This window comes from Pan paniscus, chromosome 20 (assembly GCF_029289425.2).
Source record: "Pan paniscus chromosome 20, NHGRI_mPanPan1-v2.0_pri, whole genome shotgun sequence".
Taxonomy (NCBI): Eukaryota; Metazoa; Chordata; class Mammalia; order Primates; family Hominidae; genus Pan; species Pan paniscus.
This window is the reverse complement of record NC_073269.2, coordinates 46,620,771-46,634,196: the sequence shown is the minus strand read 5'-3', so window position 1 is coordinate 46,634,196 and position 13,426 is coordinate 46,620,771. Positions and strand designations below refer to the sequence as shown.

The 13,426-nt window shown below is 51.7% G+C and overlaps 1 protein-coding gene across 30 annotated transcripts in view; it reads right to left on the bottom strand.

Moving 5' to 3' along the window:
• PLD3 (phospholipase D family member 3) overlaps window positions 1-13,426 on the bottom strand; it is a 29,924-nt gene that overhangs the window by 6,790 nt on the left and 9,708 nt on the right. For 4 of the 30 annotated variants that reach the window (XM_055103221.2, XM_055103215.2, XM_063600268.1 and 1 more), the window contains exons 2-8: window positions 5,724-6,101; window positions 5,145-5,236; window positions 4,971-5,045; window positions 4,759-4,901; window positions 3,793-3,976; window positions 1,644-1,764; window positions 1,435-1,562 (exon numbers count right to left, since the gene is read on the bottom strand). In XM_055103221.2, the coding sequence (XP_054959196.1) occupies window positions 1,435-1,562; window positions 1,644-1,764; window positions 3,793-3,976; window positions 4,759-4,901; window positions 4,971-5,045; window positions 5,145-5,171 (678 nt within the window). In that variant the 5' untranslated portion in view covers window positions 5,172-5,236; window positions 5,724-6,101. Of the gene's footprint in view, window positions 1-1,434; window positions 1,563-1,643; window positions 1,765-3,792; window positions 3,977-4,758; window positions 4,902-4,970; window positions 5,046-5,144; window positions 5,277-5,723; window positions 6,102-13,426 lie in introns of all 30 variants that reach the window. The other 26 variants (XM_008964922.4, XM_057300553.2, XM_063600277.1 and 23 more) reach the window with 12 other exon arrangements.

Below are 13,426 nucleotides of genomic sequence, written 5' to 3'. Positions count from 1 at the left end.
TAGGAGGGCAGTGCTGAGCTCAGGGATAGCGCCCTAGTGCTCACAGATGACAGGGACACTCCCCAGTCTGGTCTCTGTCTATCCCCCTGTCCCACAGTACCCCCTCCACCCCAGCTCCAATAGCTAAAGTCCTAGAATGATTATCAACTTAAGTTTTGATGAAAATCAGTTATTCCAAAGCTCCAGGTTTCCTGAACGTTTGCAATCTGCTGTTGCTTCTACCCTCCACTGAGCTAGCTTCTACTCATTCTTAGGTCTAGGCTGACATGTTGCCTCCTTCAGGAAGCCTCCCGTGACTACCCAGCTTGCACCAGGCATTCCTCTGGGCTCTCATAGTCCCTTGGGATTCCCTCCTCATTCTTTCTGGTGACAAACTGGTCTTCCCATTGGGCTGGGAGGACAGGCACCAGGGATGTCTCAGTCACAGCTATATCTACAGCATCTCCCTGCATAATTGCTGAGATTAAAGGTTAGGGGAACTATCTGTTGAGGAAATGAATTCATGAGTTATTGTCCTGTCTTATCTTCATCTCATTGCCCAAGCTGTTTCCTGTTCCATCTTGAGCTAATTCCTCCCTATCCTTCAGGGATCAGATTAGTTATACCTCCTTTGGGAAACCCTCCAATGCCCCAGGTTGGGGTCTCTGAGCTTCCACAGCCCTCTGTTCCCTCCATCCTGGCCCTGACCCTCTGCCTGTGTCTCCCCAACCCCGGCCCTGACCCCTCTGGGCTGTCACTGTCAGGTGACAGGCCAGTCTGCATTGGACTGGGAGTTCCATGAGGTCCATCTGTTACCACCATGTTCCCAACATTACCCAGGATAGGGCTGGACTTAGAGCAGGCACACAGAGATGTACAATGAAGATCAAATGGGTGCGCAGGTCCTTGAATGCCCTGTAGAGGGCTGGTAGCTGCAATTGGGGATCAGAGGGAGCCCCAAGCTTCCAGGAGCAGGGAGAGGGCAGTAGAGGGCTCCATTTAGGGATTCTTTGTTTTTTAACAGGGTCTCACTCTGTCGCTCAGGCTGGAGTGCAGTGGCATGAATACAACCCACTGTAGCCTCAAACTCCTGGGCTCAAGTGATCCTCCCACCTCAGTCTCCCAAGGAGCTGGGACCAGAGGTGTGTGCCACCACACCAGGCTTATTTTTTTTTTTTTTTTGGTAGAGATGGGGTCTCACTATGTTGCCCAGGCTGGTCTCCAACTCCTGGGCTCAAGCAATCCTCCCACCTTGGCCTCCCAAAGTGTTGAGATTATAGGTATGAGCCACCGTGCATGGCTTGGATTAGGGAGGCCTGGTAGGAGGCAAGAAGGAAGCCATTACAGAGAATGGGTGGAGAGGACTCTGGATTGAGTGAGGGATGCAGTCGGAGGCTGGGTGCCCTGTGGGGCAGGGAGTGGCCTGGAAGGAAGGTAGACAGGGTGCAGACAGACCTGGGTCAGTGAACGCCAGTCCATGTTGGCACTGCCCAGGTAGAAGTGGGTCTGGTCCACCACCCAGAACTTGGTATGCAGGACGCCATGGGTCAGCTTCTGCATGTCCACCATGCGGACCTGGGCACCTGTGACCAGCAGGGGCAGAGATCAGGGGCCAGGCTGGGTACCCCCAGGCCCAGACCAGCCCTAGTTGGGCCCCAGCTCACCGCTCTGCAGCAGAGCCTGCAGGTCCGCCTGTGGCTGGGGCCCGTTGGGCTTGCTCACAGCGATGCGGACGTTCACGCCCTTTGGTGCCAGGGTCTGCAGCTGCCGGAGGACCTCCTCACCCTGCAGGGAGGGGAGAGCTTCTGAGGGGCTGGACCAGCCAGCTCTCCAACCCCACAAGGTAATGCCCGGTGGAGTTATTTTGAGACATGATTAGGAGTAAACAGACTTTACATTAGCCTGCATAGATTAAAGACTTTACAGATTAAAATATTAAAAGACTTCCTTATCTGTTTTAAACATCTTTATCTGCTTTAATAATTAGTTGCCCTGTGATCCCCCTCCAAGGCCTCCTGACCCCTCCTGCCCCTCCAGGGACTTTCTCAAAATTCAGCATCAAGGCAGGGCCTCCAGGCATCTCCCAGGATGGTGGGGGCGAGGCTCAGGCAGGGGATCCTGGAAGGTATCGGATGAGGCACGATGATGCCAACAACAGCAACAGTCAAGGATGCCCTGGAACCTACTGTGTGCCAGGCCCTGTTCTAGGCCCCTTCTCAGCGAACTCACTGAATTCTCACAACCCAGTGAGGCTGGTTTAATTATAATCCCCACAGAGAACTCAGTAGTGGAGTGGGATTTTGTTTTTGTTTTTTTGTTTGTTTGTTGAGACAGGGTCTTGCTATGTTGCCCAGGCTGATCTTCAATTCCTGGGCTCAAGCATTCCGCCTGCCTCAGTCTCCCAAGTAGCTAGTACCTCAGGAGTGCACCACCACATCCAGCTATGGAGCAGGATTTGAACCCAGACCATCTGCCTCCTACATCTGTGTTTTAAACCACTTTAGAGGGAGCCAGCAGGGAGTGGGAGCTCATACGGTTTTTTAACATAAAAAAATTTTTTTTTAGAGACAGGGTTTCACTATGTTGCCCAGGCTAGAGTGCAGTGGCATGATCACGGCTCACTGCAGCCTCCAATTCCTAGGCTCAAGTCATCCTCCTGCTTCAGCCTCCCAAGTAGCTGGGACCACAGGTGTGTACCATTATGCCTGGCTTTGGTTTTTAACTTTTGTAATTATTATTATTACTTTTTCTTTTTCTTTTTTTTGAGACAGGGTCTTGCTATGTTGCCTGGGCTGGAGTGTAGCGGCATGATCACGGCTCGCTGCAGCCTCCAACTCCTGGGCTCAAGCCATCCTCCTCCTTCCATCTCCTGAGTATCGGAGACTGCAGGCATGCACCACAACACCCTGCTAATTTTTTTTTATTTTTAGTAGAGACGGTTGAGGGGAGGCGGGGGGGGGGGGGGGGTCTCACTATGTTGCTCAGGCTAGTCTCGAACTCTTGGGCTCCAGTGATCTTCCTGTCTAGGCCTCCCAAAGTGCTGGGATTACAGGTGTGAATCACCACACTTGGCCATAATTATTTTCTTCAGGCAGTTCTTAAGGAGCCTTGTAATTTTAGTTAAGTTTTAAGACAACTTCTCACAAAAAGAGCCAGTAGGGAGAAGAAAACAGAAGGAACAAATTCATGGTTTTTCAATGGAAGAGGTTATCCATGTAGGCTGTTCCTTTTCAAATTGTGAAGCTTTTATGTTCTTTAAGTTTGTCTGCAGACCATACCAGGATATAGTAACAGCAGACGCACAAAGGCTGACTCTGTGCCAGGCACTGTGCTAACATTTGCATGGATTAGTCCATTTCATCCTCACAAGAGCCCTAAGAAGCAGGTGCTATAAATTGGCCCCATTTTACAGATAAAGAAACTGAAGCTGGAGAGAAGAGGTGACCTGCCTGGGGTCACACAGCTGGGAGGTGGCCCCTGTCTTGAGGCTGGGCTGTTAATTACTCCACTCTTCCCTTTCTTTGTGTGACTGGGTCAGGACAGCTTGTGGGTGAGTGACATCTGCCAGCCTAATAATCCCTTGTAACCAAACCCGCACCCTGACATTCAGAGGCCTACAGATGACCGTGACAAACGCCCCCAGTCCAGAGAGCCATGTGACGCCAGCTGCTTGCAAACACCTGTGTCCAATCCGCTGTGTGAGACACACCCCTCTGTCTCCTGGGCTGCAGGAGAAACCCCTTCATTCCCCACAGCCCCCGCTGCCTCCCACCCCCTGCCCCTGCTGCCGGCCAGGGCCAAGGTTGCAGGTACCTGCTGGGCAGAGGGCTCCTGCGTGTGGGTGTCATTGTTGGTGAGGGTCCAGTAGAAGGAGGCGATGTCCAGGCTGCTGTGCGCACCGGCGAGCAGGCCCAGCCAGGCCTGGCTGGTGGAAGGGTTCCCCGTGGAGGCATTGGGGAAGTCCAGGCCCTCAGGAATGCTTTCCACCAGCACTGCTCTGGGGGGTGGGGGATGCTATCAGCCATACGGTGCCGGAGAACAAGGGCTGGGAGGTGAGTGCTCAGCTGTCCGTCCATGGGTGTGTTGGATAGACTGTATTTTTTTTTTTTTTTTAGAGACAGAGTCTTGCCCTGTCCCCCCGGCTGGAAGCGCAGTGGCGCCATCTCGGCTCACTGCAGCCTCGAACCCCTGGGCTCAAGTGATCCTCCCACCTCAACCTCTTGAGTAGCTGGGACTACAGGTGTGCACCAGTATGCCTGGCTACTTTTTTTACTTTTAGTAGAGATGGAGCCGCACTACGTTGCCCAGGCTGGTCTGGAACTCCTGGGCTCAAGCAATCCTCCCGCCTCAGCCCCGCAAAGTGTTGCAATTACAGGCGTGAGCCACCAAGCCCAGCTAAACTGTATTTGAGTTTTTCTTTTCTTTTAAAAAATTTTTTTAAAACTGTGTGTATTTGAATGCGTGCCTGGACTCATGATCCTCTGCGTGTCTGTCTAGAGGTGTGGAAGGAAGGTCGTGTATTGAGATGTGTGTGTGGGTCCACAGATGTGGGTGGAAGATGCTGTGTCTGTTCACAGGCCGGATAGAAGATGACGCTGTGGCTGCCATAGAAACTATGTGTGTGGAGGAGGAGGGGGCGGGCGAGCACTTGGGAGCCTGCAACCTCCTCACTTGTCGCAAGCGCTGGGTAGGGCTGAGTGCAGGCCCTGTTTAGTGTGTGCTTAAGTGTACCTGGTCTGGCAGGCCCCTCCCCCACCACCTGCAGCACCCCCAACTTACTCGCAAGGGTCATAGCAGGGGGCTGGGCGCTGGTTGGGCCCAAAGAGATGCAAGTCGCCGTATTCCCATAGAAACAGCTGAGTCATCAGGGCTCCGAAGCCCACAACCGCCAGAATGAGGACCAGCAGGACCCAGCGGGCTTTCTGTGGGGAGGAGGAGGTGGTCAGCCAGCCCGTCTCTGAGACAGAGCGAGGGTGGCGGAGGGCTCCTACCTTTTCCGCAGCCTTCCACGCCTCAATCTCATTCATGGGCAGCTCATTGGTGGGCTCCTCTGCAGGCACCTTCAGCTGGGGATGGGGACAACAACGGGGGTGACAGGTGGCTCTTGGGAACCCCCACCCCCACTGTACCCAGTTCCACCCTGCTGAGCCCCCCAATCCACCTACCTCCTGGTACATCAGTTTAGGCTTCATCTTCCCTCAAGGCTGGGGGATACGCAGAGCCCAGGTGAGAAGGTGGGTGTGTCAGGGTCTCCAAACTGGCAGAACAAAAGTGGGCACTGTGTGGGGTGTTCTACGCTTTCCAGGGACAGACATCACAGAAGAGTGATTAGTCTTGGGGCTATTCATAATCATGGGGGCCACTGGCACACTGCCCACCACCCCAAAAAGAGGAAGCTGGTCACTGGTCAGCAGGATTTCGAAATCCCTCAAAATCCAACGCTCTGCTGCCTGCTCTTCACTCTGCAGTGCCCACCCTGCCCCCATCAGCACCCACGCAGCTCCCCTCTAGCAGCCCCCTTCTCCCTCCTCCAACCTGTAGACACCCCCAGAAAGGCAGCGCTGGATGAGGTCAGCGGAGCCCCAGGTCTTTGTGCCTGGCTTTTCTCAGCCCTGGGACAGGGGTATATTCTAGGTGGCTCCTCCGCCCTCAGGTGCCCCCACACCACACAGCTCAGCCAGGGATCATCGGGGCCTCCCTGCCATCCCGCTGCCCATCCCCCCAGCCAGCCTCCCCCCACCTACCCCTGAGGGGCCTCGGCCTCGCTCTCAGGCGTCTGCTGCTACCTCCGCTGGGCCCCAGCTTCTGTCTGGACAGGCTGAACGAGGGTGGGAGGAGGGGGCGGGGCCTGTGGGAGCTCCGCCCACTGCAGCGGGGAGTCTGCGCAGTGCGTGCCCCAGTCCGGGCTCACCGCAGCAAGAAGGGGGGCTCGGCTCCCCAGACACGGTCGCTCCAGCCTGGCCGGGTTGGGGGGTAGTACCTGGCTGGTGGATGGGCTTTGCTACATTCCACCCTAGAGTCCCCGTGTAGGGCAGGGAGGCCACAGGTAAAGAACAAAAGGAACCTCACGTCTTTTCTCATTTACAAACCTTGTGAATTTGTGTACCATGGACATGCATTACCTAGTCAAAAATAAATACATAAATGAAATTAATAAAACGCTTATAAAATGAAACGGAGAGATCATGGTTGAATAACAGAATGAAGAAATGTTGCGATAAAGTCAACAGAAGACAGTTCACAGCATGAGATGGGAAGAAAAGGTCAGAGGAGATGGTGAATTTTCTGTTGGAGTCTATTTAGATTTTGGTATTTGATTTTTTAAAAAAAGCCAGCTGATATTTTGGTAGGGATTTAAAAAAATTTATTTTCCGATCCACCCCATCCCATATCTCCCAAGAGGGATTTAAGGCCCCGGCTGGAGAAATACACTGGAGACCCCTTTCCTCTCTCATCCCTCCTCTCCTAATTGACAGAGGGTGGCACCTCTTTTCACGGCAGGGTGGCACCTCTCTCAATGAGACAGGGACACCCTCTTCCCTCAAGCTCCCCCAAACACACATGGCAGGAAGTCAAGAGATAACTGCAGAAAAGGAGTATTACTGAGAGAAGCAACAGGGCAGACGTGGTTGTCTTCAAGGGAGTGGGATTTTGGGGTAGGTCAAGATTGCTTTTTATTGTAAGCCTATTTTCTTTTCTTTTTTTAGTGCCAGAGTTCTGTTCCCTAGGCTGGAGTGCAGCAGCACGATCATAGCTCACTGCGGCCTCAACTTCCCAGGCTCAAGCAATCCTCCTGCCTCAGCCTCCCAAGCAGCTGGGACTACAGGCACGTGCCACCATGCCCAGCTGCTTTTTTTTTTGGAGACGCAGTCTCGCTCTGTCTCTCCCACACTGGAGTGCAGTGGCGCCATCTCGGCTCACTGCAACCTCCACCTCCCTGGTTTGAGCAATTCGCCCACCTCAGCTTCCCGAGTAGCTGGGACTACAGGCGCCCGCCACCATGCCCGGCTAATTTTTTTTTTTTTTTTTTTGTATTTTTTAGTAGAGATGGGGTTTCACCGTGTTAGCCAGGATGGTCTCAATCTCCTGACCTCGTGATCCGCCCGTCTCGGCCCCCAAAAGTGCTGGGATTACAGGCATGAGCCACCGCGCCCAGCCGCAGCTAATTTTTTTTTTTTTTAATTTTGTATAGACGGGGTCTTGCTTATTGCCCAGGCTGGACTCCTGGACTCAAGTGATCCTCCTACCTTGGCCTCCCAAAGTTCTGAGATTACAGGCATGAGCCACCACATCTGGCCCCTATTTTCTTTTTTCTGAGACGGTGTTTCGCTCTTTTGCCCAGGCTGGAGTGCAGTGGCACAATCTTGGTTCACTGCAACCTCCGCCTTGCGGTTTCAAGCGATTCTCCTGCCTCAGCCTCCCGAGTAGCTGGGATTACAGGCGCCTGCCATCACGACCAGCTAATTTTTGTATTTTTAGTAGAGACAGGGTTTCACCAAGTTGGCCAGGCTGGTCTCGAACTCCTGACCTCGTGATCCGCCTGCCTTGGCCTCCCAAAGTGCTGGGATTACAGGCATGAGCCACTGTGCCCAGCCTATTTTCTTTTTTAAAATTGTGAAACATAAGCTATTTTCAGAGAAGTATAGAAAATATCTCGGTGTAGGTTGAGAAATAATTATAAAGCAAACACAGCCGTCCCCAGTTTCATTACCTTTTAAAAAATCAGGGGCGCGCATTACTCTTTTTTGAAAAAGAAAACTCTCAGAGCTAGGTGCTCCCCTTACTCCAAGATCCAACCTAGATTTGTAGGGATAACTTGCAAACTCCTCCCTACCAATGTCAGATCCCAGATTGGCGAGGGTAGAACATGCTAGATCCCCTCTTTTCATGGCAGGAAGACAAATGGGGATGCCTAAAAAGGATCTAGCAGGTCGGGTGTGGTGGCTCACGCCTGTAATCTCAGCACTTTGGGAGGCCGAGGTGGGTGGATCACCTGAGGTTAGGAGTTCAAGACCAGCCTGGCCAATGTGGTGAAACCCTGTCTCTACCAAAAATGTAAAAATTAGCTGGGCGTGGTGGCGGGCGCTTGTAATCCCAGCTACTCGGGAGACTGAGGCAGGAGAATTGCTTGAACCTGGGAGGCAGAGGTTGCAGTGAGCTGAGATTGCGCCACTGCACTCCAGCCTGGGTTAAAACAGAGCGAGACTCCGTCTCAAACAAACAAACAAACAAAAAAATCTAGCAAGAAACAGCAACAGACTAAGGTTATTTGAAACTCCAGAGGTCACTAGGAGAAGCAGAAGATAACATCAGTCTTAGAGGCGGTTGACCACAGCATTGTGGGTGGAGGAGGCAGGAGGGAGTGCAGGAAATGCTTGTCTTCAGTTTTCTTTGAAGGCCTTGGTGAGACATATTTTTATTGAAGAATATGGAGTTGGAACAGCAGGCAATGTGAAATTAGGGAAGCCAAGATGAAGAAAAACAAAACCGAAGGCGAGGTGGGGCATGGAGATCTGAAGTAACAGGACTGGCAGCGTCAGGGCTGGAGAACTGGGATGGTCACTAATAAACCAAAAATAAGGAGAAAGGCCTGGCACTGTGGCTCACACCTGTAATCTCAGCACTTTGGGAGGCTGAGGTGAGAGGACTACTTGAGCCCAGGAGTTCCAGACTAGCCTCGGCAACATAGCAAGGCCCAGTCTCTACAAGAAAATAAAAAATAAAAACAAAAACAAAATAAAAATAGGAAGAAAATAGATGGACTTCATTCAAATTGTCAGTGATGTTTTGGCTTCCAAATTGTACAGTGATTACAGGTCTGTAATGATTAGTTTAATTTTAACTTTTGATGTTTTAATTGTATTATTTTTCTTATTGTGTTAACTTTTGATTAAAAAGTAAACTAATATTGGAGGGCCAGGCACGGTGGTTTACACGTGTAATCCCAGCACTTTGGGAGGCCAAGGTGGGAGGATTGCTTGAGCCCAGGAGTTTGAGACCAGCCTGGGCAACATAGTGAGACCTAATCTCTACAACAAATGAAAGAAAATTAGCCTGGTATGATGGTGTGGATGTGTAGTTCCAACTATGTGGAAGGCTGAGGCAGGAGAATTGCTGGAATCTGGGAGGTGGAGGCTGCAGTGAGCAGTGATCGCACCACCTCACTCCAGCCCAGCTGACAGAGTGAGAGCCTGTCTCATAAAAAACAAACAAATAAAAACTAGTACTGGAGAAGCGATTTAGATTGGATGAGACTGGCAAGACAATACAGTAAGTGCTAGAGCCAGATACCTGTGTTTGAATCTGAGCTTCAGCACTTAGTGACTGTTTGACCTTGGAGAAGTGACAACACCTCTGTGCTCTTGGTTTCTCCATCTGCAAAATGGGCATGGTAACAATAGCATTTGCTGTTCGTTAATTTTACACACATTTACTGGTTGCCTTGTGTGCATCAGGTATTGTTTTAGGCACTGGGGATACAGCTGTGAACAAAATAGACACGAGGGAAAAACAGAGGCCAGGCGCGGTGGCTCACGCCTGTAATGCCAGCACTTTGGGAGGCCGATGTGGGTGGATCACCTGAGGTCTGGCATTCGAGACCAGCCTGGCCAACATGGCGAAATCCCATCTCTACTAAAAATACAAAAATTAGCCGGGCGTGGTGGAGGGCGCCTGTAATCTCAGCTACTCAGGAGGCTGAGGTGGGCGAATTGCTTGAACCAGGGAGGTGGAGGTTGCAGTGAGTTGGCGCCACTGCACTCCAGCATGGGCGACAAAGGAAACTCCGTCTCAAAAAATAAAAAAAAAGGGGATAATAAACAAGATAATAAATAAATGATATAATGTTAGAAGGTAGTAAGTGCCATAGAGGATCAGGGAAGGGGGTGTGGGTGGAATCGTTTGTGATATTTAATAAGGAGGTCAGAAAAGGCCTCACTGAGAAGGGGATACCTGAAGAAAAACTTCAAGGTGGGGTGAGATGGACATCTGTGGGAAAAATGATCAGTACAAAGGCCCCGAGGGAGGAATGTGCCTGGTGTGGATGGAGAAGAGTGAGGATGCCAGTGTGTCTGCAGTGAAGTGGGCTGGGGGGAGTGGGAGAGGAGATGTCACAGAGGTGATAGGGCCAGATCCTGCAGGGCTGCCTGGACTGTGATGAGTAGAACAGGGTCACGTGTGGGTTCCCAGCAGGGAAGGACGATGTGATCTGCTTCAGATTTTTTTAAGAGATGGGGATCTCCACTGGGCGTGATGGCTCATGCCTGTAATCCCAGCACTTTGGGAGGCCAAGGTGGGCGGATCACCTGAGGTTGGGAGTTCGAGACCAGCCTGACCAACATGGAGAAACCCTGTCTCTACTAAAAATACAAAATTAGCTGGGCATGGTGGCACATGCCTGTAATCCCAGCTACTCGGGATTGCTGAAGCAGGAGAATCGCTTGAACCCAGGAGGAGGAAGTTATAGTGAGCCAAGATTGCACCATTGCACTCCAGCCTGAGTAACAAGAATGAAACTCCATCTCGAAAAAAAAAAGAGATGAGGATCTCCCTACGCTGCCCAGGCTACTCTTGAACTTCTGGCCTCAGGCGACCCTCCTGCCTTGGCCTCGCACAGTGCGGGGATTTCAGGCATGAGCCACTTCGCTGGGCTTCAGTTGGATTTTGTAGTGGGTTGAATGGTGGCCTCAAAAAAGATGTGTCCCACGCAAGCATAATCCCCGGAACTTATGTGCATGTGACCTTATTTGGAAAAAGGATCTTTGCAATTGTAATCAGATTTAGGATCTTGAGATGAGATCATCCTGGACTATCTGGATGGGCCCTAAATCCAATCACAACTGTCCTCAGAGATAGAACAGGCAGAAGGTCATGTGAACAGGGAGGCTGACATTAGGGTGATGTGGCCATAAACCCAGCAATGCCTGGAGCCACTAGAAGCTGGGAAAGGTGAGGAATGGAATCTCCCCTCCAGCTTCTGGAGGCGCATGGCCCTGCTACACCTTGAGTTTGGACTTCGGCTCCAAAACTGAGAGAATGAATTTGTTGTCTTTTTTTTTTTTTTTTTAAGACGGAGTCTCGCTCTGTTATCCAGGCTGGAGTGCAGTGGCGCAACCTCAAATGATCGACTGTCTCGGCCTCCCAAAGTGCTGGGATTACAGGCAGGAGCCACTGCGCCTGGCCATACATTCTGTTGTGTTAAGCCACCAACTTGGTGGCAATTTGTTACAGCAGCCCGAATAAACAAACACCGGTGTTACAGGATCCCCTGGCGGCTGTGTGTGGGGAACAGACTGGGGCAGGGCAAGGGAGCCCAGGGAGGAGGCTGCTGGGAGCATCCAGACAGGAGCCAAGGGTGGACAGGACCAGGGTGTGGTCAGCCAAGTGTCGAAGAAAGGGCGGGGTCTGGATGCATTTTGAAGGTGGAGGGGATGGCATTTCTAGGCTGGATGTGGGTTTGAGAGCAGTAAAGGAGTGAGGGATGACTGAGTTTTGGCCGCAGCAACTGCAAGGATTGGAGATGTCAATAGCTGATTGGGCAAGACAGGGAGGCACAAGTTTGGGGAAAAGACCAGGAGTTTGGTTTTGAACATACAACATTTGAGATGTCTAAAATCTGACTGACTCCTCTGAACTAAAGGAGTCAACAGGCTGGGAAAGGTGGCTCACACCTGTAATCCCTGCACTCCGGGAGGCTAAGGTTGGGGGTGGATTGCGTGAGGCCAGGAGTTCAAGACCAGCCTACACAACACAGCAGGACTCATCTCTACAAAAAGTAAAGTTTTAAAAAAGGAATTAGCACACATATAATGTGCATAGAAGAGCCCCTGACATGCAGGAGGCTCTCAGCAAAGGTGACTGTCAAGGCTCCTAACAGCTCCCCATGCAAAGGCATCCCCCATCCCACCCCCAGAGACAAGACGGTTGCTTTTCATTGTAGGTCTTTACTTACATTGAATTTTTTTAAATGCACATATAACTTCTATGGAAACTAAATTATAAAGAGGCTCAGGCTCCTAGCTAGGGTGCCCCATCACCAGATCCTAGCCTCCAGAGGACTGTGGTCTCAGCGGGAGAAGGAAATCAGGCCCCCTCCCTGCTCAGATCCTTGTGGGAGCAGGGCAGGGTGAAACTGAAGGTGGGCACGGGCAGCCGGATGCTGGAGTTCCTCCTCAGCCCATCTCAATGCCTGTATTCTCAGGACCCTAGAACCTCCATGGGGCTCCCAGCACGCCCCATCCAGGTTGGTACTTATGCTTTGCCTCCTTGCTGGTATGACATGAGATGAAATCAGGTCTCGGTCGGGCGCAGTGGCTCACACCTGTAATCCAGCACTTTGGGAGGCTGAGGTGGGCAAATCACCTGAGGTCGGGAGTTCAACACCAGCCTGACCAACATGGTGAAACCCCGTCTCTACTAAAAATACAAAATTAGCCGGGCGTGGTGGCGCATGCCTGTAATCCCAGCTACTCAGGAGGCTGAGGCAGGAGAATCGCTTGAACCTGGGAGGCGGAGGTTGCAGTGAGCCAAGATTGCGCCATTGTACTCCAGCCTGGGCAACAAGAGCAAAACTCTGTCTCAAAAAAAAACCAAAAAACAAAAAAGAGATCAGGTCTCATCTGGGAGAGGGCACTGCCAGGAAGCGTGCTCTCTCCCAGCCCACAGAATACCCCCTAGTCCCCTTGCCTTGTGGTCCTGCCCCCCTTGGAGTATGACACCATAGCCCGCAAAAAGGAGGAAGTAAAACCCACTGGGTCACAGATCCCTGAACACCCCACCCCCAGGGGAGGGTGGCAGTGGGAGATTTGATTCCTCCTCTACAGCAGCCCTTTAAATTGGAGAGCTCATGGTTCAGATCACACCTTTGCCACTTTCTTGCTGAGTGATGCTGAGCATGGGGCTTTAGTTCTGAGCCCTGCTGGCCTCATCTATAAACCGGTATTAGCCATATTGGCAGGGCGCAGTGGCTTATGCCTATAATCCCAGCACTTTGGGAGGCCAAGGCGGGAGGATGGCTTGAGCTCAGGAGTTTGAGACCAGTTGGGGCAACAAGGTGTGACCCCATCTCTACAAAAACTTAAAAAATTGGCTAGGCGGCTGGGCACGGTGGCTCATGCCTGTAATCCCAGCACTTTGGGAGGCCAAGATGGGTGGATCACCTGAGGTCAGGAGTTCGAGACCAGCCTGGCCAACATGGTGAAACCTCGTCTCTACCAAAAATACAAAAATTAGCCTGGCATGGTGGCAGGCTACTCGGGAGGCTGAGGTCCAAGAATTGCTTGAACCTGGGAGGCAGAGGTTGCAGTGAGCCGAGATTGCATCCTTGCATGCCAGTCTGGGCAACAAGAGCGAAACTCCATCTCAAAAACAAACAAACAAAAAGATAATTGGCTAGGTGTGGTAGCCCATGCCTACGCCTGTGGTCCCAGCCACTTGGGAGGCTGAGGTG